Raw genomic sequence first — 24,101 nt, 5'->3', positions numbered from 1 at the left:
ATGTCCATCGCAGGCTCAAGTCGACTCAAAGGAGGGAAACACGCGAAACGGTTTTTAACTGGCTCTAGATCAACTGTGTGCAGGGGGGGGGGGGGGGGGGGCGAGGGGGGGAGGAGGGGAAAGGTGGGGTACTCCTCTGATTTTGCTGGGGGTGTGTAGCTGTATACTTCCCTGACCGTGAAATCAGCCTTGCTCTTTTTTTTTAGATTATTTGCTGTTCTCCAAACCCTGATCCTATTTCGAACCATGGGCTGGTGGTACCTGGCTCTAGATCTGGCACCACTTTTTCTAAGAGCGGATACCTCTACCTCTACCGGATAAATCGCTATCCAGCGATTGGTTGGAGTACGTTTATCCACTCAGATAGAGTTGTCCGCTCTTTTAACAACCAGGGCCAGGTCTCTAGAATCTACACCCGTTTCCAGCCTTTCAGACTAAAATCTATACCCTATTAATTTCAGACCAAAACGCTTCAAAAATCATACCCTTTGGCGCTGCACATACCTAAATAGCTTACATAGCACACTTTTTCCTATTCAATGAACTCCAAAAATGGGGTAGGTTGTCTATGGCCCATTTGGGCCATCTTTTTCTTTGGCCGGGGGGGGGGGGGGGTGAGGAACGGGCTGATACTGGGACTTTTATGTTATAAAAAACTTATGCAAATTTATTCTCTCTTATTCATCTTTTGTTAAAAATTTTATAGTCCTGCAAAGGGACTACATCACGCAAGACATAAACTGTGAGATAAAAATTATGTATCAATAAAAAATATAACAGTACGTGACAGGTGTACCCTCCAATGGTGTGACGAGTTCCGGAAGGCACCTGACACTGAATGACGTCATGGAGAAGCTTGACGCGGTTGGCCTTGGAAGATGGCGAAACGATATCGATCATCAGCATGTATCTTGTGATTTAGCATAGTATGCGGAAATCCAGATGTGCCGAAATGTTTTATATTTTGTCTCTTGATTTTTTTCTTTGCTTCTTCTCCACCTGTGGGAAAGAGTGGCAGCCTTCAGAACTTTAGTTTAATTTAATACAACGTGGAACGATTGAATGAATGAGTCTGCACTGAGTCTGCAACGCAACTGACAAGATGCAAGTTTTCGTGGATTTGTTAAATGCAAAGAGGATTGCGGTTGAAGTGACTCCTTTGGATACCGTGGAAAGCCTAAAAGAGAAGATTTCCCAGGCGACTTCGCTGCCAGTTTCCGCTCAAATTCTCCATATTTCTCAAAATGGATCGAAGGTGGAAGTTAAAAATGGCAGTCACATTTGTTTGGGGGACTTGTTAAAGCCGAAAACTATCGTCAATTTATCGTGCAAAGAGAATAACTCGACTTTATTTTACATCAAGGTGGTAACGGAAACTGGGCAAGTTCTTAGCATTATCCCGGAAGGGGGAAATTCCGCAAGGATTTTTGATTTGAGGAAGCAATTGTCTACCATTTTGGGTCTGCCTGCCGAGAGTTTATTTCTTCGTGTGGTTGACTTGTCGTGTTTTGTCAATAAAGGGCTGACAATATTGTACAATACTTTGGAGGAGTTCTGTGTGAACCATGGCTCAGTCTTGTACGTGCAGATTCATCCATGGCATCTCAAGTGAGTTTAAAATTTAATTCAAATTATAAGTTACAATGTACATGTACATGTGCATGCTTGGGACGTGACCTCCAAAATGCTAATTAACAATCAACAAATATAGGCTTACGTTTTAAAGTATTACTATGAGAGAGGAAAGAGGGCCGGTAATTAAATAAATTTTGGTGGAAAAGGGTTTTGTGAAAAGATATGTGCCAATTTTGAATTCATTTCCCTGAGTTTATACCCCATACATTGGTTCTTATTTTTTTAATTAACATTTTGGAGAATTCACTAATGCTACCAGATTAATGTGAACTGAAAACACCCCTGTTTGCTACAGATGATCAACCCATTTGTGGAATGGCAATTTTTTATTGTAATATTTAGAAAAAAAGATTAATACATGTAGACAACAAATAATCTGGAGTATTTCTTGTTTATCTTTCCCAAGACTCTAAAAGGTGTTTGAAGTTGTGGTTATGAGGGTTATATGGTATAGGGATGTCAGAGTTATTTTAGTTAACACTTAAAACGTATATAAAGGTTACCTTAGAAACAAACCATAACATTTTGAAATAAAAAACATGGGTCAGTTGGGGGATGGGGAAAAATTTTTCTTAATTGTTGTACAGACAAAGCTTGTCTCTCAATGAAGTGACTAACATTTAGAGAGCCTGTCAGGTCTTAGTACTGATGGAAAGAGTTTAACTAAATCCATATTTTGCTTACCTTCAAAGAGGGGTTTGAATAGGGGTACGCAAATCCGCCAGTCTATTATAATTTAACACCCAAATCCATCGATCTGTAAAAAAATTTACTCAAATCCGAATCCACAAATTATTTTTTAACAGTTACCTTGTACTGGTTATGTTTTAGCAAAGTTTCTCAGGGATTAAGAACAAGAATGTAATCAACAATCAATCCAATGTTTCGGCCATGAAAACATAGAGAAAAAAATGGAGAGATCCATGATCCGAATTTTATAATCGGCAAAAACCAAAATCCGGGACTGAAAAAAATCGATAAATCCACAATCCGCTGCATTTGCAGGATCTCCAAAGCCAATTACAATTTTACTCTGAAATTATCCAAAACCTGGGCAAAAATATTTGTGAAATACACCGATCGGTAGACCTGCTTACCCACCTCTTCAAAGAAAAAAAAAGAAAAAGATCACAACGGGAAAAACAAACTTATATAGTTTGCCAGCCAGCACAGCCAAAGAAAACTATGTTTTGAGATTGAGATAAACATGTAAAGGTGCAGTGGAGTAATGGTTCACTGCATAAGATGTTTGATCTGTGGGAGTGCTAATTGATTTGATCCCTGCTGCTTTGCTGTTTTCTTAAAGTAAAAGTTACCGTGTACCTTCAGAGAGAAAATTTTTGGATTTTCATTTTTTTAGATAAAAATAAACTTCCCAGTAAGTTCTTACAAACAAAAAAAGAATTTTCGAAAAAGAGTGAGTATTTGCCGAGAAATTGGGACGTAAGCGATTTCCACCGGAAGTTAAATTTTACTTTGATTAACAGCATATTGCTGCTGGTGTAACCACCCGTTGTGATATTTGCGCGAACGGTCTGTCTATAGTCTTGAATCCCTCATGTTCTTGCACTTCGAATGTCCTGTATTTAGTGGAAGAAGTTGCGTTTGTTCGAGTACGACACTGACATAAAAGAAGACAAAAGCTTTATGCTACACTTTAAAGTAGGTAAAGGTGTTAAAATCTTCCAGAGAAGGGAGTTTTCAAGAGCGAATTTTCACCCGAACTTTCGATGAGCAATTTCGAAACTTCGCTATTTTCAACAATATTTCGCGCGAATAGATTTATTCACTGGCTTTTCGACTGAAGAGTAGCCTGTGAACAGGCTCCCAAGTGGGGCATAGGGCGATGACAAAAAGCTCTCCGCTTCCCCGGCTGGCCGATTTTTCTTTTCGCCCTAGCTATACCCCACTTGGGAGCCTGTTCACAGGCTAAATGAAGAGTAGCAAGAATTTTTGATTTGACTGAGAAAATACATGCGGTTTAATACGGTGGTTCCCCGATAATTCCGTAACGCTTATAATTTTACCCTCCTCAGCCGCTTCTGCTTCGGCCCAACAGCTTTGCATGATGAGGTCGGCTTCAGTCCCCATTTTGTTTTTCCCATAATCATTGCAGATTACAAAATTGACGTGCACGTACAACAAACACCACAGATATCCAACAAAATGGTGAAAGAGTTGATTACTCTGGAAGGAGAGTACGGCAAAACTGTGAGTAAATTTTCACAGGAAGTGACCTGAAGAAAATGTAGCTTGCAAAATGATTGGCTAATTTTCCATAAAGACGTTAGGGGGCGGTACTTGTTTGTGTGGCGAGAATTTTTTTCCAAGCGCTGTTTTCTCAAATTTTAATTTTCGCTTGCAGGAGACACTTTCAAGAGTTACAACTCAACAACGATTTGGCCGATTTCAGTAAAATTGGGCCAGATGCTAGAAAAATATATAACCAACAAAAGTGTGTTGGGGAATTCGATAATTGTAAAAATTCTTTCCTTGGAAGCCATTTCCGTGCGTTCTCTCCGCATGGTTTTCTCGCAGTTTTGAAAATGATTTGTAACTTTTGAGCGAAATTGAATTATGGAAAACCCCGACACGTTTTTTAAGCTTTTGGGATCCTGACCTGGAGAAAACCTGGAGAAAACAAACAAAATATAAAAATCGCATTGAGTTGGAACTCTCGAACAATGACCTGGACCTTCAAGTTCCGACTTTACGGGAAACCTGGGAATTTATTTTCTTGAAAAAGCAATGAAATATTTGAATACCCAGTTCTATAAGCTTTAATTTGATATAGGGTTTTGGGTATCTGTGATGTAACTGAGAGGCGCTATATCCATTTAACTGAAGTCACCCGTGAAGGTACACGGTAACCTTAATATACACGTAGTTTACTTCACATTTTCTGTCTCCACCCAGCTGTATCACTCCGAATAGCAAATCACTAGGGCAACATGGCAATAATAAATATGCTATAGTAACTGTTACCATGCGATGCACATTTTTTTTTCATTATTTTCTTTCACTTTCACATGCATGATGGTATTTAACTCCTATTTCGTATAAATTCAGTTAGCGTTGTTGTAAATTTCATATTTTAGGGTGTGTACTTGCCAACTGTAACTGGCATTGTATTGTTGCGTTTTTGGACTTACCTGTATGGAGAATCACCGATAAGGACCAATGAAGCCATTAAATCAACCAGCGCTTACTATATAAAGTTTTATTCACTGGAGTGACACCATAAGATACTTGCTTGCCATGCTGGGACGAGCTCAATTATTTTCCTGACCACACAATCTTTGGTGTTAATAACTCCAGTAAATAAAACTTTACACAGTGAGCGCTGGTTGATTTGGCAGCTACAGTAATCCTGTGATTGACATTACATAGACTAGTTTTGAGAATACAAATGTAGCATAACCCTGCATCAGATATAAAGACTGGCTCACTGCCAAATTCACCAAGTGATTTGGTTACTTAGCCACCTTTTTCACATGTTCCAGAGCATACACATAGCACCAGTATACCAAAAGCTTACTGGTGACCATGGCCAAGTGTTATATGTTCATTATGTTGTGCACTCAAACACGTGTAGGTAGAACATACAATTCTGACTCAATCAATCAGTCGGACAAGGTGAATGTTGTAACATTAAGTACCACAGCCTCGTGGGACTTCTTGCAGCCTATTTGTAATTTTACATGTACCTCTACTGATCCAACCAAACGTCGCACCAATTGGTTGGGCATTTTTTATAATATCTAAGCAGAGCATTTCTTTAATTTCCATTGACACTCACTCCTGAAGCAGATTGCAATGCAGACAGCCGCAGGCTTTTTCCAATGCTTCCAATCTTGTGCAATGCGACAGACAATGGGGGGATGGAACTCACCGATAACATTGGCAATGTATTGATGGAATCAATACATTTGACGACTGATTTTACATTAATTTTGTTCTGCCTATGGTGGAAGGGCACACTTGTTTGCTAGTTCATCCTCTGGTTTCCATTGGTACTGTAATAGTACTTAAACGTAGGGTTTTTTTTTTAAGCGTATATGCTTCTGATGTTATGTTAGATGTGACATGGTCATATAAGACTAGTCAACCTTTTGTAATAAAAAATAATTTTAGTATTATAATATTTAAAGCCTGATTTGGCACTTGTCCTTTGACTCAAATTTTACAGAGAACAATTTTGAGTAATTGTTAGTACTGTCTTTTTTAATAATTATTGTTTTTTTATTTGTTTCTTTTTGAAGTTGGTTCCATGGTAAAATTACCCGTGACCAGGCAGAGAAAGTCATGTCTTCCGCTAGCAATGGGAAGTTTCTTGTCAAAGAAAGTGTAAATTTTCCTGGTGACTATGTCCTGTTTGTTTGGTATGTTACTGGCTTGGTTAATTTAATGATAACAAGAAATCCATTAAGGCTTACTAAGTGGCCAATTTTTCCTCACTGTATGCCTCTCAGATTTTTTAACCACCCCACCTCCCCCCCCCCCAATGAGTTGAGCTAATTTAATAGTTTAAGTCCCTAACCTGAGATTAGTACTGTTTCTGCCCCCTCCCCTCCCTCACTAGAAAAGGCTCTATTTTTGCATTAAAACTAGGAAATCATGTAACTCAGAGCTACTTCATGATTATATTTCAACTTGTTCAACTGGAACAATGTGGCCAACTAATCAAGGGAGGGGTTGCATTCAAGTTACAAAAGTGCATGAAAAATCCCCTTTTTTGCTCAAGTTTCCACAAAACCATGGAATTTGGTCATTAAATATTGTTGTTTTGTGAAGTGTTTTGTTTTGTGATTAAGTCACTTCCAACAAGTTATATTAATTTTTTTTGTTGATTTCTTGTTAACCACTGTGGTCCTGTAGCAAGTCATCAAGTTTGGAGTTCCCTTGAATTAAGGGTGACCATTTAATACAGAATTTACTTTAATATTAGCATATCCTGATTATTTTTATTCATTGCTCAATTTTTAGTTGTTGTTGGGACAGGATAACTGTGGTTTTTTCTCTTTTTTTTACAGCATTGATGGCAAAATCAGGCATTACAGAGTGATTTGTAAAAAGAACATGATGTTCACCATTAATGAGCAACACTTTTTTAACAGCATTGATGAGATGGTCACGGTAATACAGACTTTATTTGTTTTTAAATACACATCTTATAGAAGTTGCTGTACTTGTAAATACCTAAAAGCTCTATTTACCCCCCCCCCCCCCACCCCTCCTCTTTAACTAAACAGAAAAAAAATAAGCTTTGAAGTCAAATTTTCATAGCAGAACATAAGAATTCATGATGAATTGGTGGTGCAAAATGGAACGTTTTTGTAAGTTGCTGTTATAGAAGGTAAAATAAATATAATTCAGCATTATCAGGTGTATTGTGCAGAACAATTTTACTAAAAGTACTGTATAATCATCATGTTTGCAAAAAGGCATTCTGTTGCTCCAATATATTTTTATTTGCTAGATGTATTCAGTTTCACAGGCATACAGTACTCAGAAAAGAAAATCCCAGTTCTCCCAACAAGAGTCAAGCCTATGACCTTCTGATTACTAGTTCGGATGCTCTACTGCTGAGCTAAAGGAGACTCGTGGGAGCTAAGTCATTAAACTTCTATACTATTCACCAGACTTGAAACATAACACCACATTTCTTTCGCATATACCCTTTTCTTTCACATATACCACCCTTCAACATTCAAATACTAGCAGTTTGAAGGTTGTTTGTCACATGAACTTAGTTTCATGGTAGGGCATCCAAACTTAATTAAGTAAGAAAATATTGGAAGGTCATCTGTTGAACTCCTGCTGGGAGAATTCAGATTTTCTTTTTCTGAGTATGCCTACTTGTATGTCACTGACGGAAAAAAATATGTCAATCATTTATTCACCAGGCTATAAACATAACATCACATTTATTTCATATTTGTTTGTTATAATCCTGCAATTCTGCACTCTCAGAATAAACATTGTAAGGTATAATTAGAACATAATTATTTGATGGAAAATTTGTAAATTCAGCTGTAACAACTCGTGGCAATATTCTATTTAACAAATTGACATCAGTCACCAGTTTTTATTTATTTTTATTTTTTTATTAGCTTCACCTATGTGTAACAGTAATTATTATAGACACACACAGACACACACACACAAAAACAACAACACGACAAGATAACAGGGGGAAAACAACTATTACTAAGGCAGGGGCACCACAATAGCGTAATTGCCAATTACTGCAGTTTTGGGAGGTCAAAAAGACTAAAAGTAAGTGAATGAATGTGAATCACATACAAATAATGTACAACAAGAAATAGGGCAGTTAAGAGGTTTAACAGCATTGCATTTGAGACATGATTTATTGTCTTGTGTGTCCTTGGATTGTCTCCCCGGCGGGGGGGGGGGGGGGGTACTTACTTCATAAGTGGCTAATGGGAATGTGCCGTTGGATGGGGTCGCATTTTCATGACTGGATTGACTAGAATGGAGTTGCATTTTCAATAGAGTTACTAGAATGGGGTAGCGCATTTTTGGGTTTTTGGGGTAAGAAAATTCTAGGAAGATTAGGAATGCTTGTACTGTATGTGAAAAGTAAAGTGTTCTTCATTCAATTTAAAATGTGTCAATTCATTTTAGGATGACCTATGAAAAGGATTGATAAAGTAGATGCATAAATAGAAAGTTGACTTAGTTGGGATCGCAAAAATTACATTTTCCCAAAAGTGACTAAGATGGGGTCTGTAACTGGCCACAAAATAGACTATAATGGAGCGGGAGTTATGAGAGGCCAGCGGCACATACAGAGCAAAACTGAACCCAAGTACCAGCCCCCCCCCCCCCCCCCCCCGGGATTGTCCGGGTTGATGCATTTGTCCTCTTACTGATGATGAATTTTGTCATAAGATTGTCAAAGTTGCTGGAAATGCACTGCATAAAAGACTGTGGCTCATGGATTCACAACAACTTTGACAATGTTATGACAGAATTTATCGTTAATAAGAAGACGGCAGCTAAAAAACTTGCGTCAATTTGTTTTTTTTTTTTTTTGCAATTTAGCAAAACACAAATGAACCAGGTTCAATCACAAGTTAATCAAGTAGAATGCAAGTTAGAAAGAGAGTAAACAGGAGAAATCCAGCCATTACTTTTTTCTCCTCATAATTGAGAGAATTTCAGGCTCTTAGACTACAGAAACGTCTATTAAAATACACTATACAAATTAACAAAATTTTGAAACTAACCCTTATTCCTGCAGCAGACAATTTTCTTAAAAAAGTGCTCTGAAACACTGTTTATTTCAATCAGTATCAACAGTAATTTGAAATAATTTGTATAAACTATAATATAAAAATAAAGCAACTTATATAAAATAATAGGCTAAAAAACTTGCGTCAATTTGTTTTTTTTTTTTTGCAATTTAGCAAAACACAAATGAACCAGGTTCAATCACAAGTTAATCAAGTAGAATGCAAGTTAGAAAGAGAGTAAACAGGAGAAATCCAGCCATTACTTTTTTCTCCTCATAATTGAGAGAATTTCAGGCTCTTAGACTACAGAAACGTCTATTAAAATACACTATACAAATTAACAAAATTTTGAAACTAACCCTTATTCCTGCAGCAGACAATTTTCTTAAAAAAGTGCTCTGAAACACTGTTTATTTCAATCAGTATCAACAGTAATTTGAAATAATTTGTATAAACTATAATATAAAAATAAAGCAACTTATATAAAATAATAGGATTTCAACCACTTTTATTAGTTTTTTGTAACCAGATTGCTTTCATGAGTTTTCCTTGTGTCTTTAACAGTTTTACCAGAACAATAAAGGACTGCCAATCAAACTAACTGAACCAGTGAGCAGATTAGAGTCCCATGACTGCACAGATGGGTCCTCATTGTATTCAGGGGAAGGTATGTAGTGTAGTTTAAGTAGTTTTGCATCAATTATGTTCTTTTCTGTTCCTTTCACTACCATAAGCAGTCCTGTCAAAATGATCAGCAATTTTGCCAAGTACAATGAAATATTTGTTGCCTTTTCTTTAAACTTATTAATACGAAATACTAGTTCAAATGATTGTAAGCAGGAAAAACGGTCTCAACTCTATACCTTCAACTCAATAAACGGAGGTGCACAAATTTGTCTGGAACATTCAATTTTTATAGTTTTGCACCTGACCTTGTTTTCAAATACTTGTTTAATAAATAGCCTTTGCTTTTCCCACGTAAGCTACATGCACTGGTGGAAAATGACATACCGTATTTATTCGATTAACCACCCTGGGCGCTTGTTTAATTTTGGGCCCATGAGGGTAGGCACTTATTTGAGGTGGGTTCTTATTTGAGGGTGGGCGCTTATTATTTCCCCAACATGCATTTTCAGCAAGTAAGGACACTTTTAGAGAATAACAAAACAAGGGAAAACAAGTTTACTTCTCTTCAACAAGACAAAACAAAGAACAGAAACTAACATAAACAAGCCATAAACAAGATATATGTTCATTGACTACTGTATCTAAAACCAAGTTGGAACACAACCGATGCTCCTCTTACTGCAAGTGGGTTAGTACTGTACAAAAACGTTTTTTGTTTGGAGGGGGTGGGATGGGTGCTTATTCGAGGTGGGTGCTTATTCAAAGGTGGGCAGTTAATCAAATAAATATGGTATTATTTGAAATAAAAATTTCTTAAAGAGTGTTATCTGAAAGCTGTCAAAAATGGACCATTTAAAGTGGCTATTTCCAGGCCCTTGCTGCCTGCTACTCCTTTTATCCTACACTGTATCTAGTACTACCAAACAATTTGACATGGCTGTATAAGTTTTGTGTCTATAGAAACCAGAGCGGATAACTCTATTTAGAAGATAAATCGCTATCTGACAGTGAATAAAACATACTTCAACCAATACATTTTACCTGCTAGATAGCGTCTTATCCATTAAATAAAGTTGTCCATTCTTTGAACATATTACTGGGGCCAGGCCATAAATATAGGTGAATCCCTCTTTTTTCTCTACACAATAGGTTCATGTACAAACAGTACTCTGCCAAGGCATCGCCTTCAAACTACGGCATCCTCACAAATCCAGCTTCGTGTGGTAGTTGGTTCAGAGACATACTCTCTGCTGACAAATCTTTTTAATCAAGTGCAATCTCTTAAAGAACAGATTGCAGAATTGAGTGGAGTACCTACAGACTGTCAGTTGTTACGCCTGGAAGGCAAACCTCTGGTTATGAATGAATTTCTTCTTGGTGACCATCACATCGTAGACAACTCAAAAATCTATGTCCAGGTTCACCCTTGGAATGAAGAGTAGGTGCATTAGACAGTGATTGTAATTATATGTTAACACAATTGGGGGTGGGGGGGGGGTTGGGTTTGTGTCCTGTTCTGAACCCAATTATTCCTGCAGGTGTTGTTTGTCTTGAAAAATGTTGGTCATATAATTATATAGCAGGCATTGGAACAGACAGGACACTTGTCTCATAACCAGATATTCTCATTCTTCTTTAATTCTTTAAATATGACATTATGTGTCAGAAATGTGACATGTTGCATGACTGTAAATGTTCAACAATGGATTTCTTACTTAATGTAAAAATATAAATCTTGTTTTCACATGATTATATGCAGTTAAATGCAATTAAAACTAAGCTAACAAAGAAAAGCTGGCATTCATCGTACGATCAGCAGCACTGTGGTTAGCACCATGCACGCACAGAGCACTGCATTGTGGCAGTATGTTCAAGCATGGCGATTTCTGTGGAGTTTCTGTGTGGTTTGTCTTGGTTTTTCTGCCCCTCCCCCTCCCCCCTTTTTTCCCCTCTTCCACTGCTTAAGTGCAGTGTGTTGGGTGTCAGGATGACTGTGCATGGGGGCTCACGGCTGGGTTGCCGGAATTGCCAGTCATGGGAGCATGTTACTGTCTAGGGTCCGACACAGTGGAGGCCCCTAGACTTCCCAGGTACCCTTCCACTCAGCTTGATGTGGTTGTTAAGTTGCAGATAAAAGTTTTTGTTCACTTTGTCAGGTGGCTGGGGCTGCAAATGGTTATTAATTGACATGGATGTAAACTACCTGGAAGAAGCAAATTGTCTCCATTATTGTATATCCTCGTGGCTTCTAGAGTTAAATGTTTGTATAACCAATAATTATCTTGTTTATTTACTTAGGTGGTACATTGGTAAAATGTCTGCAAGTGAGGTGGAATCTGTAGTCAAAGATGTCAGTGTAGGAGATGGAATGTTTGTTATCAGAGAGTGCATCACGTACCCAGGAGATTATTGTCTCCACTTGTGGTGAGTTAATTAATTCTTGTTTCTTTGTGTACCCAGTAATCTCCATGCAGGTTTAATAAAATGTAAAATTATAATTATAAACAGACCAGACAGGAATTCCTTGATGGTGGCCATGACATCGCCTTCAGGGTTGAAAAGACTACAAGTGATATTTAATCTTTTACTGGAAAGCATCTCTATAACCTTGCCCTTGCCTAGCATGGTGCTGAAAGAAACAAAACTGGTGGCAAAAAGTTAAGCACTTCCATAGCTGACAAGTTAGTTAAGCCAGAATAATCTTTAGGTCATTCTGCTGAAGCATAGAAATTTGGCTACATTTAAAAAGATAAAGCAAACTTTGATGAACTTTCTGTAACTCAGAAAAACATGAGAAAAATTTTACATGTAGTTTCTTTGAATTTTTTGTCGGCCAAATTCCCAATTCTTTTTGTATGAAATTTACATGTTCTACTAAGAAAGTTAATCGTTTGCATGTGAATAAATATACAGACAGTGCTGTGATCCACAGATCTCAGCCTTGTAGTATAAACAGATCTATACTACAGGATATCTGGGATAAATACCTCTCACAATATTTCCAAATCGTCCAAATATTACAAGGGATATATTTTTGACTGTTTTGAAGTATTACTTGAGGTATTCATCCCCAAATACCCCTTGAAGCCATGGAATTACGGAATGATACTACATAAACATGGATCTTTTTGGGTGTAAAGTAATTATCTCTTAAATTTGGTATTTTGTGGTATTTTTTAAGGGAAATTTTGGGTATACTTTTTTTGTTCTTAATCACCTATGTCAATTAGAATGTAATTTTCCTTACTGGAAGAAGTTGTCACGTGTAACCCACTGTAGCTTTAATTACTAGATTTATGCAATGAAGCAAAAAAACTGGGAAGAGCAAGTAGTTATGCAGCCTCTCAAAGTAAAAGCTTGTATTAGAAAGCTGTTTGACTGCTGTTTTCATTTGATAGGTGGAAAGGCAAGTCAATCCGTTATAGAGTGGTGACCAAGAAAAATTATCATTTTACGATTGACGATGTTCAGCAATTTGACACCTTGTCTTTGTTAGTAGAGGTAAGCCAGTGGCACTTATTTCAAGTAAATTAGTAGAAATGTATATGATTATTATTATTGATTTATTTATTGATTTTTTTTTTTTTTAAATTTTTTTTTTTTTGCCATTTCGTTATCAGTAAAATGGCTTAGATTCTTATTTATGGTCTTTGGTCAGGCGGTGTACGTCACGAAATTCGACCAATCAGAATGCGTTATTTGATCAGTAGTCTTCGTGCCCAAGAGCTTCAGTCTGGAGAGGTTAGCCGTCGAAAATGTCGTCATTTACGAAGTCTGTGACATTTTGCCCGGTTAAAATTCGTTTCAAAGTTAGAGGAACAAATTGGCTTAATGCTGGTTAGGTTACTTTTTAAGCTGAAGCATTTGCTTGCGTTTGTAGCCATTTCAAAGGTGACGACCTCGCGCCCGCCGCCATGTTGTTTTGGTCGTTGATTTACTGAATTTCTTGAGGCTAAAGCTACTTACTCTTGCTGGGTTTGGCCAATACTTTTGCACTTTAAGCTAGCTTATCCTTTCTACTTTGGAATTTTCGGGGTCTACCCAGGTCTACCCCTTATGGTTTTTCCGTTGAAAGCCGTTGAACTAATAAAGAATCTATGAAGAGATCGTGTAAACCAAGTAGCTCAACTCCCGGGAAACTGACCGGAAAAGCCAACGGGCTTGCAAATGCTATTTCTCTCCCAGAAATCCAAGAAGGAAATGTAGATCTCTTTCACCCTGAGATAAAAAAAGCAAACTGAAAATGATCGAAAGAAATGTAAAATAGACTGTGAGCAGTCATACTTTTTCCTCAGATCCTGCGCGCGAAGGGACACTTAATAAAATTATCCAAATTACAAAAATTAACTCGCTGCCTCACCGCTAGCTAGCTCGCTCGATCCATCATGCGCTACAGAACTTAGGAGAAAGGGACTGCTCGACTGCTCGCTGTCTAAATATGTATACATAAAAAAAAAGTGTCCACAAGCAGACGTGACGGCACATAATACTAGTACAAGAATAAACATAATTATTATATGGTAAGGTAGTCTTGAGGTAAATACACGCATTCTGATTGGCTCTTTCTTGGTCGGGATTTTACCATACGGACCGTTTCCATGGAAATGGTCATAAGCCGTGTATTTTTGTTAACGACAAGCGGCAAATTTGAAAATTTACAGCTTAAACTGCAAAAAGAAAATCTAAAAATACTTTCATTCTTTGCAAAGAAACTACCCAAAAGACTGATTCCAACATGGAATGTTTCCGAGTTTCCGAGCCAGAGATGAGAGCGATGAGGACGATTGACTTAATGCCACTTCTTTTAAAGTTCAATGTGATTTTCACAGCACCCTTTTCTTGATCCGTACTTTGTGATGCCCTAGTAAATTTTCTGGGATCGACGAAACCCTTTTGTGAGTTTCAAAAACAAACCTCAGCTGTTAAGATTTTCGTCAAATTTGGCTACAAATCGTTCTTGAAGTCTTTTCTATAATCAACCTGATTACATGTAAATGTTCAGTAAATTTGTTTTCAAACTCCTGCTTTCTGGGTTGCTTGCGTCATCAAAAACACGTCACGACGGAAACCCTTTGAATTCAAGTGACCGGAAGTGCGTTTTTTATAAATAAACAAGTTTGCTCCGAGTGCCATATAATAAACTACTTACTAACCTAGCTTGCTCAAGCCGTACTGGGGAATCTTGGCCCTCGGTCGTTTTTGTACGGACCTCGCTGCGCTCGTTCCGTACTGCCACGACCTCGGGCCAAGATTCCCCAGTACGGCCCTCGCGCTTGGTTAGTAAGAGGTTAATAATCTTCGCCTTTGATTGTCTCCAAACCGGGAATAACTCAACGAAATCGCCTTGTGTATCCAACAAGAAACATCTATGGCTGCCACTAGACCGTTAAAATTTGCCAAATTGCTCTTTTTAGTGATAGTTTTTGGAAAAGGAAGCAAAGTTTGAATGCCCAGTTTCAGTGCAACTGTAAGTCGACATAAGTCTTACGTTCGGGAGATATTTACTCGATCGTGACCAGAGACAAATGAGCCATTTCCATGTTTTTACCCAGCACCCTTTGTGGGTCGTGACGCACACCGCCTGGTCTTTGGTAAAATTAACTTGGATCAAATTCTTCCCTTGCACACACTTTATCTAAACCTCTTTTTGTTAGCAATACAGTATATCATTTTAACAAGGAATAACGTAGATGGAATTATGTTTGTTGTGCTTTTTGGGGTGTTTGTTTGTTTGTTTGATGCTAGGTTTTTTACGTCAGAAGGGCATCCTGTTGTCCAGTTGTCTTGTGAACTCCCATTACCTAGTCCTTTACCAGAGACACAACTATTGCATGCCCTGTTTTCAAATTCTGGCTTAAAAACCTGGTTTGACATGGCTTATATGTGGATACATACATGTACCACTCAAACAAAGATGTGTAGTCAAAAAGGTTATGGCATATTGCTTGTAACTGTCAGTGCAGTACTTACTGGTTGAGTTGGGTGATTAAGGATACAGTTATTAAAAATACATGAGATCAGAAATACAACAGAATACTTGAGATACATGAGATCAGAAATACAACAGAATACTTAACAGGGGATAATCCTGGCCCTTTTTGCATTAAGTGTTGGGTGTTTGGTCCGTGTATTGAAGATCCATCTAGGCCTGGTTTAAACATGGTCGTATACACTACACCAATGTATGTTATAATATGCATAGTAACTGGATCTTTTAAAGGGTTTAGTAAGAAAAGTGAAACTACCTATTGTGTTTTATTTTTGTTGTTGGCTTAAAATGTTTCAAACCAGGCAGACTTTTATTCCTGTTGTTTCAAATAATTTATGGTAATAAGACAAACAAAAGAAAATAAAAGTTAAACTGATTTGAAATTATTTTTTTAGTCTCTTAGGTGGTATGTCTGTCAATTTGTTTAATTCTTTCTAAAAACCTTTATCGTCCATTTTATAAAAGAGTTCAGCTAGTGTTTACTTAAATTTACACTAAGATTTCACCATGCTAATAGTTCATTTTTGTTTATTGGTTCAATGCTAAAAGGTACAAATACGAATTGGCATGTAACAGAATGCTAGCAGCCCCTTCCTTGATAGTCAAGGGGGAGCTGATCACACAAGCTCGGGGTGGTCTGCTTACTTGAACTTATCCCAGCCTGCATCCCTGACTTGCTCTTTCAATTATTAAGAAAGCTGGCAACTGTTACATGTAGCAATAATATTAAGACTTGCAAGCACCTAAATCAATAGTGGAAATGCTCCTGCACCTCTCTTTCAATAATATAATAAGTATGTCTACTCTACATGCAGTAATCTCTGATTGAACTGTTTGCTTTGTAGTATTACAAAAGCAACCGTGGTTCTTTGAAGACAAATCTCACTCGGCCTGTCAAGTTTGATAAAGAACAGAGAGGTAAGCTCAACTGAATACACTGGTGACAACCAGGGTAGGGGGAAAGGGGGTTTTCTAAACAGGGAGGCTGTGCCAAAAAGGGGTGCCTTTTTCAGGCTGGTCAGGTGCATATATGAAAGGTTAGGGACTTCACGAGCTGAACTATAAAAGGGTAGGGAAAACGGTCTTTTAGATGTTTAAAAGGGCCTTTCAAAATGTTGTGAACAGACCAACCAAAACGAAGTGCAGTGTCTTCTGTGGTAGTGGTATATTTAATTTGAAACATTCATGCATGAAATGTAATTTTAAGTTTGTATACATTTGTGTCTCTCTTACCCAGGTCTTATTCCACCAGCTGTGTTAGCAAGAGGCAGCAAAGCCAAAGCAGCATACAAAAGAGCATTAGAACATGGTAAAACATGTGACATCCGTGTTCGAGTTATGCTGATTGGTCAGGACGGTGCGGGCAAAACAAGCCTCAAAAGATCCCTCAAAGGAGACATGTTTAACAAACATGAAACCAGCACACAGGGAGTGGAGATGGATACACCTCTGTTAAAGGCTGGAATCAAGGCATGGAAAGCGCATCAAGTCGATGACACCACCACTGTTTTTGATCACAAAAGTGCTCAGCTTGTGGCGCGGCAGCTGTCAGGAGCATCTGATGACTCTTCAGGTTCTCCCACACAATCCAGTACTCCTGATTTGCCAAAGAAGTACGCAGCAAGAAAGAGTCCTCTGTGGAACAGTGAGACGTGCGCTGAAGATTCATTTGTTTTTCAGGAGCTTCCCTCTGGAGCAAATGTTTTCTCCAATGGAGTAGGAAACCATATGGACTTGTCTCCACAACAGATTAATGGTGAATGTATATTAGATTTGGGCAATCAATTTAAAATAAATTGCAAAAAGAAAGCCTGAAAAATATGGACTTTAGCGAAGTTCAAACCCGTGGTCTCTGAGATACCATTGCTTATCAAGCCAGTTGGGGGCTACTCATTTTGTGGAGTTTGTATTATACCCATGGAGGATGGATACCATCCATAGGTGAAAGTGAAGATATGAAATATCACATAATGTGAACTGGGAATGCATAATCCACAGGTACAATTTACACTCGCAGAAATGACTAGTTCCCAGCTGACTTGATCACACGGGTCATGTGTTTGAATCCCCTTCAAACCTGAATTTTTTAATGGCTTTCTTGTTGGAAGTTGAAGTTGGTACGTAACTTTGATGATGCCCAATGTATTCACTCTTATTGATTTTAACCCCCATTAACAAAGTGATTTTAAATTTTAGAAAGCAATTTAATTGGCAGAAAATGTGTAAGCATCAAAGTATGAAAAGTGTTACGAGAAGTTCTATTTCATTGTCATTTGACTCCCTCTGACTCCCTCTTTGACTCCCATACGACTCCCTCTTTGCTTTCAGGAATAAAAGAGAGAGATGATGGTGTGAAGCCTCCTTCGCCATTCTTCCGAGATGACGTCTTCGATAGTGATCCTGAGTCTTCAGATGATCTGCCACAGACAGTTATCAGCTTGGTGGAGGGTATCCTCCAACAAGAACACTCTGCTGTTGGTGAAGAGGTTTGGCCGGTGATCTGGGACTTTTCTGGTCAATCTCTTTTTCATGCCATGCATCCAATCTTCATGTCACAGGAAGCTGTGTATCTTCTTGTATGTGATCTGAGCAAAGACCTATTCAAGAGGGGCGACACTAGTCTGCCTGGGGATTGTGGAAAGGGGGCCAACATGGTGTGCAGGGGTGAATCCAGTCTTGATCACCTTATGAGGTGGATGGACTTGGTTCATTCCTTTCAGGGTTCCAGCAGTATGAATGCTTCCGGTATTTCCCATCCACCAGTCATCTTAGTTGGAACGCATGCAGACAAAGTTGTTGAAGATCCTTGGACATCTATGAATGCCATCCTGGACAGTTTTCATAGAAAGGCATTTGCATCTCACATCGTCGATGAGAAGTTTGCTGTTGACAACACTCGTTCTGGGCAGCCTTTCCAACAAGAGGATCCAAATATCCAAAGATTGAGGCAAACGGTCATTGCTGTGGCCTCTACGCTACCTCACATACAGCGGGAAATCCCTCTGCAGTGGCTTTATGTTGAGAAGGTACTTCATCGTCTAGCCAGTAATGGAGTCAAACATGTCACCAAAGCCGAGTTCAAGGCAATTGCTGATAGAATTTGTTGTTTTGAAGTAGACGAAGACTGTGATGAGCTTTTGCACTTTCTGAGTGATTGTGGCGCGTTACTTTGTTTCAATGAGGCTGATGAATCTAAAACTCTGGTCATACTGGATCCACAGTGGTTAATTTATGTATTTTGTCAAATCATAACAGTTGTGTCCGGGAAGAAAGAACCAATGGTAATCCGGGAGCATCGCCAAAACCTTGCCAAAAAGGGCATCTTGTCGGAGGATCTTGTCAGCTATGTTTGTCAAACTCTCAGCCTTAAAGTTTCAAAAGAAGCCCTTCTTTCCATTATGGAGAAATCCAACCTGGTTTGTCGGTGGGATACCCCAAATGGTGAGCCACTCTACCTTGTACCATCTATACTGACAGCTAAGCCAGACGATGAAATATCTGGATTAAGTGTCCAAGGTTCGATTGCACCAGTCTACCTCACCTTCAACACTGGCTATATTCCTTATGGTTTTTTCGCCAGATTTGTGGTGTTATTTGGTCAATGGGCATCTCGGGAGTATTCTGCAAGATCTCCTAAACTTTTTGCCAACGCAGCGCGATTTTTTATCGGGAGGCAGAGCGACTTCAGTTTGATGTTTGCATGCTTCAAAAGCGTGATCATGGTTCATTTGGTTCATGATGGCAAAGATGAAGCGAGAGAGACTGCTACTGTGTGCCAACAAGTTTACAGGTTGGTTGGTTTACAAACAAAGACAAAAGTGATAGATTTATTTTTCAGTCAGGGACACAGGCATACTCGGAGAAAGAAAATTCGAGTTCTCCCAACAGGAGTCGAACGATGACCTACTACTGAGCTAGACATATACCAAGTTTAATGGCCTTAGCTCCCACGAGTCTCCTATAGCTCAGTGGTAGAGCATCCGAACTAATAATCGGAAGGTCTTAAGTTGGACTCCTGATAGGAGCACTCGAATTTTTTTCCCAGTATGCTTGTGTCACTTACTGAATAATACATCATTCTCACATACCAAGGATGTTTGTTATTTGACCCTAGGTTAATGACCTAGCTCCCACGAGTTTCAAATGTAAAGGGACACTACATGTTTCGCAAGCCTCGATTAATTTGACTGTGTGCGGATGAGAGTAGTGTTCAGTACACTATCAAGAGAATGTATTTTTCTTATTTTATTTCTCTGTATGTACAGTTATGTAAGATACTACCAGAGCGAAATTCAGTTCAGCGCACTGGTGATGAGTAAAATAAGAAATAAAAATGGATTCTTTTTGTTTAGTCCATGATTACTTTTCTCTCCGTCTCAGATGTGTTGAAGACATTCTAGATTGTCTTCGTCAGCAATGTCCGTGGCTGCGCTCCATGACATGGCGGCTGAGCGCACGCTGTGATCTGTGTGTGGGTGAATCGGACGGACCCGATGGCTGCTCGTGGCACCATGCTTCCTGTTGCCTTCATCCTGACTGTGCTCACTTCATTTCACTGGACTCGGCAGACCCTCTGAGGTGTGATCACACCTTAAAGCTTAATACCCGGTTAGACGAAGACAAGCTGAAACCCTGGCTTAAGGTATCAGAAGACCATTCAATGTGTTTTGTTTATCCTTCGAGATAAACTCATCTAAGTTTATCTTGGGTGTTGTGCTTGTTTCTTATCTGTGTGAAATCTTGTTATTTCTGGCACTTTTTATGACCGCGTGAAGTTTCCTTCGTTAATGTTCTACACCAAGAAATGAGGAAGAAAGTTCGACAGAACTTTCGGAACTCATCCAAGTTCCTTTCGCAATAGAATCGCTGATGTACTGCCTCATTTTTGGCAACGAGGCTGAAAAGTCGCTCCGTTAATCGGAGGCAGCTGAAGTGTTTTAATAGCCACCTCACTGACAGACACTAGGATGTGTACGTGTCTGATTCAGTTGTCTCTGGCGTCCTTCACAGGAGTATTATAGGCCCCTCACTATTTAGCATATACATAAATAATTTACCAATTGTCTCGTGGAACTGTACCACTGAACGCTATGTGCATGATACAAACCTGTTTGCCTCTTTTTACTTAAAACACAACACACGAATGTCCAGGACAAATGACTTCGGAAATCGTTTATGTCTGTTGGAAAAGGGTGCTTGAACTGTTGTGGTAATACAATTAACTCTCCAGCGTAAATTTAAGTAGTAGGAGGAAACCGCTTAATTCCCACGGAGCATTGCCCTAGTAAGGAAGTTAAGTGACTGAACCATTATCTCATCATATGGCATAAACAATTCACTAGATTAACCTTGTTTCTGTTTCTCTCGTAGTATTTCCGTCGCAATGACTACCCAGGTAAATATTTCTTTCTTTTTTCCTTTTTTATTTTTATTTTTAAAGGGACTTCAAGTGGAATCACGTCATTCGTTGGTTCGTGGGTTACTTCGTTCCTTCGTTCGTTCAAAATCTATAAAAAATATATAAAAGTGTGACCTTGCCGTTACGCTTTGCAACATTTCCACCTCAACATTGTTACTTGGCAAAGGTTACCCATCTCACCATGCCCCAGTTGTTCAAAGAGCAGATAACTTTATCCAATGGATAAGTCGCTATCCAGTGGACAAAATGTACTCCAACCTCCAACAAAAACATTTTATCTGCTGGAGAGCAACTTATCCGCTGGATAACGTCATCCGCTCTTTGAATAACTGGGGCCAGGAGTACAAGCGGTTGTATATAATTCGTGTAAGTTACCTCACAGTGATTGGTATGGGACACCTTTACATACAAATACCCTAAACAACAATTCGAAAATGAAGTCGCCAAAATTCAACTTCTGCCTCTGGTTTGCCTTTCTCAAGGTACGGGCCCACAAATTTACGTACACAGCGTTTAATACCAGAAATTCGAGCTTCAATTTAATTTTGAAGCGTAGAACGTTGAAACCTTTTACAAGCTTAAGCATTCCTTTGGGGTGGTTTGTACGAAAGCCTACAACCAATCGATAGAAAAAAGGAATTCAAAAATGCTTTAAGGGGCCGAAAACTGTTCGAGTGTTCCGAGAAATTTACGGGTACATTTCCTCTACGTTTTGTCACATTTACTGATATTCAAAGTTAAAATGATCTGGGACAGTGGAATTATTCGCAGGCTTTACCGATTGGTTTAGAGTCTTTCTTTACATATCGATCAAACAAGAATTCGTTAAAGACTACGAGGTTAATTATCACGTAAATGTATACAATGTCCTAGTCTGACTTAACGTACGCGTTTTTGACCGCGTAGGAGTTACTAATAACCGTAAAATATTTTTCATGCAGACCCTCTGTCATATAAGCCTGGCCAGGTGTCTCGTGATGATCTGTTGTTGCTAGCACATGACTTGGGTTTACAATGGAAGGCATTATGCTGCATTTTGTTGGATGAGACGGAGATGGTGCACATTGATCATGATCAAACGAAACTGGATGACAAGTGTTTCGCCACGTTGGCTCGATGGACCGGGTCTCAAGGATCACAAGCCACGTATGCTGCATTAGGCATGGCTTTGATGCATGAGGATCTTGAAACGGAACATCTCTGCACAAAGTACTGTTTGGCATCACAAGGTGTTTTAGAAAGTAGTGTTTAAAAACACTAGCTAACAGCTTCACCTGGCAGAGAAACTTCTACATGCAAAGTATTGCTTGCTGCATCACAGGTCGTAGTAGAAAGCGGCATTAAAATATTGGCTAAAAGCCTCAACCTATGGATCAATATCCCATTGTTCAACATTACAGGACGTATTAGAAACTGTAGAAAGAAGCGTTTTAAAAAACACTGGCCTCTCACAATTACCTTTATAATATCATTAAACCCCAGGCCCAAAATGTTGATACAAAATAATGTTATTTCTCAGCTGCACAAAAGGTAGCTATCTTATTGCATCAATATTAACTATCTAATGGAGCTAGATGTGTTGGGCACTGTTAACTCTTATAAAGTTACTATGTTAGGCCAACAAAGTAAATAGTGTACATATCAACAAAACAAATTTGTGGCTTCTGTAATACAGCCACAAAACTAGGCTCTGTCAGTCCTTACTTTTTTCATTTTTGCAACCATATTATTAAGGTTGGAAAATTGACGTTCGAGGAAGTTGTGCGAAATTGACCGGTTAAACGTTTGCGGGGAAAAATTCAAAATGATTCCCATGCAAAAGCTGTATAACTTGCTATTCTAGTATTAGAGATACAGTTTTATCACCAAAAACACGTACAATGATGATCAAAATCAAAACTTCATTGAAGAATTGCGGGTTACAGTACCACCCTTGTGCATTTGTCTTATGGCTTGCAAGCCAGTAACGCCTTTTCATTCATTTCTCGATATTAATTTTAGTGAAAAGAACTTAAAATCCAGACGAAATCAAAGGCAGCTATTGGTGAGCTCTTGGATAGAAACAGGTTTCGCTGGATACTTGGCAGATATACAGGGATGGCTCAATTGAATACTTAGATGAGAAAATATTTACACCTTGTGCCCTGATTTGAAATATTTGATGAAAACATTGAAGAAAAATGTAAGGAAATCTACTATAATATTACGTAGGTTTCCCTTTGTGTCTACTTGCTCAATAAAGGTGTTACAGAAATTTGTAAAGTTGATAATAGTTATCTATGTTATATAAAAACTTTGAAATTAGACTCGCTCCCAAGCATATTTTAAAAGAACATTACATATTCATTTGTTGCTATAAGTCTCATTTACAGTGTGGTTTTTCTTTCTATCAGTCACAGAGACTCAAAAACATTGCCTGGTAAATCTCCCCAGCTCGTGGAACAACCCATGAACATCGTTTACAGCAAATTTGTCAAGGATATCACTTGAATACAAAGACTTGAAAACATTCTGATCAAGGATTTCACTTGAATATAAAGAGTGCAAAACATTCCCAGCGACGATTTCACTTGATTACGAAGACTCAACAACTAAACATCCTGATCGAAGGTTTCACTTAAAAACATCCCTATCGATTTCAAGTTCCCAATGATCTACCTTACAAAATATCTCTTAAGTCTTATAGCATAATAATATTATGCTTATAGTTAAAATAAGAGTCAGACTGGATGATGCTGGATCTTAGAACCATATTATATTAAATGCTAAACTGGTGAACTCGGCAAGACAGTAAAATCCAGAGTACAACAGGTATAACGAATTTAAAGTTCATGATTGGCTCATATGACACACCCCTACGCACAGTGTGAATAATTTGCTAGTCGGCAGACGCTTCCGGCAGATGTTAACGCAAGGCTGATCAATGAAACCGAAATGTCCTCGCTATTTTTTTCGATATGTTGTATTGAGTCTTTCAATCCTCTTCTTTTTCTGATCGTAACTGTTGTTACACCTGATCAAAACAGTCGTGTTGGATTGAGTCTTTCAATCCTCGCTATAAGTTTATATTTACTAGATAGCGGACCGATTCTTTTGATCCGTGTTGTCATTTCGTGTCTACCTTGCTAGCAGAGGTTTCTCTTTGGCAAGCCTTTTTAAAGGCTTAAAAGCA

At 38.5% G+C, this 24,101-nt stretch overlaps 1 protein-coding gene across 1 annotated transcript; it reads left to right on the top strand.

The window, feature by feature from the left end:
• Positions 1–847: 847 nt before the first annotated feature.
• On the top strand, positions 848–23,288 carry LOC146489677 (uncharacterized). The gene is made up of 13 exons (XM_085103716.1): positions 848–1,608; positions 5,898–6,017; positions 6,669–6,771; positions 9,459–9,561; positions 10,671–10,959; positions 11,820–11,945; positions 12,920–13,022; positions 16,356–16,428; positions 16,748–17,266; positions 17,839–19,300; positions 19,891–20,152; positions 20,881–20,905; positions 21,871–23,288. Exons 1-13 carry the CDS (start codon positions 1,103–1,105, stop codon positions 22,179–22,181), a joined length of 4,002 nt encoding a protein of 1,333 aa, XP_084959842.1. The 5' UTR covers positions 848–1,102; the 3' UTR covers positions 22,182–23,288.
• Positions 23,289–24,101: the final 813 nt, after the last annotated feature.

Source organism: Pavona decussata, unplaced genomic scaffold (assembly GCF_977016875.1).
Source record: "Pavona decussata unplaced genomic scaffold, jaPavDecu1.1 SCAFFOLD_4, whole genome shotgun sequence".
Taxonomy (NCBI): domain Eukaryota; kingdom Metazoa; phylum Cnidaria; class Anthozoa; order Scleractinia; family Agariciidae; genus Pavona; species Pavona decussata.
This window is presented reverse-complemented; position numbering and strand designations above follow the sequence as displayed.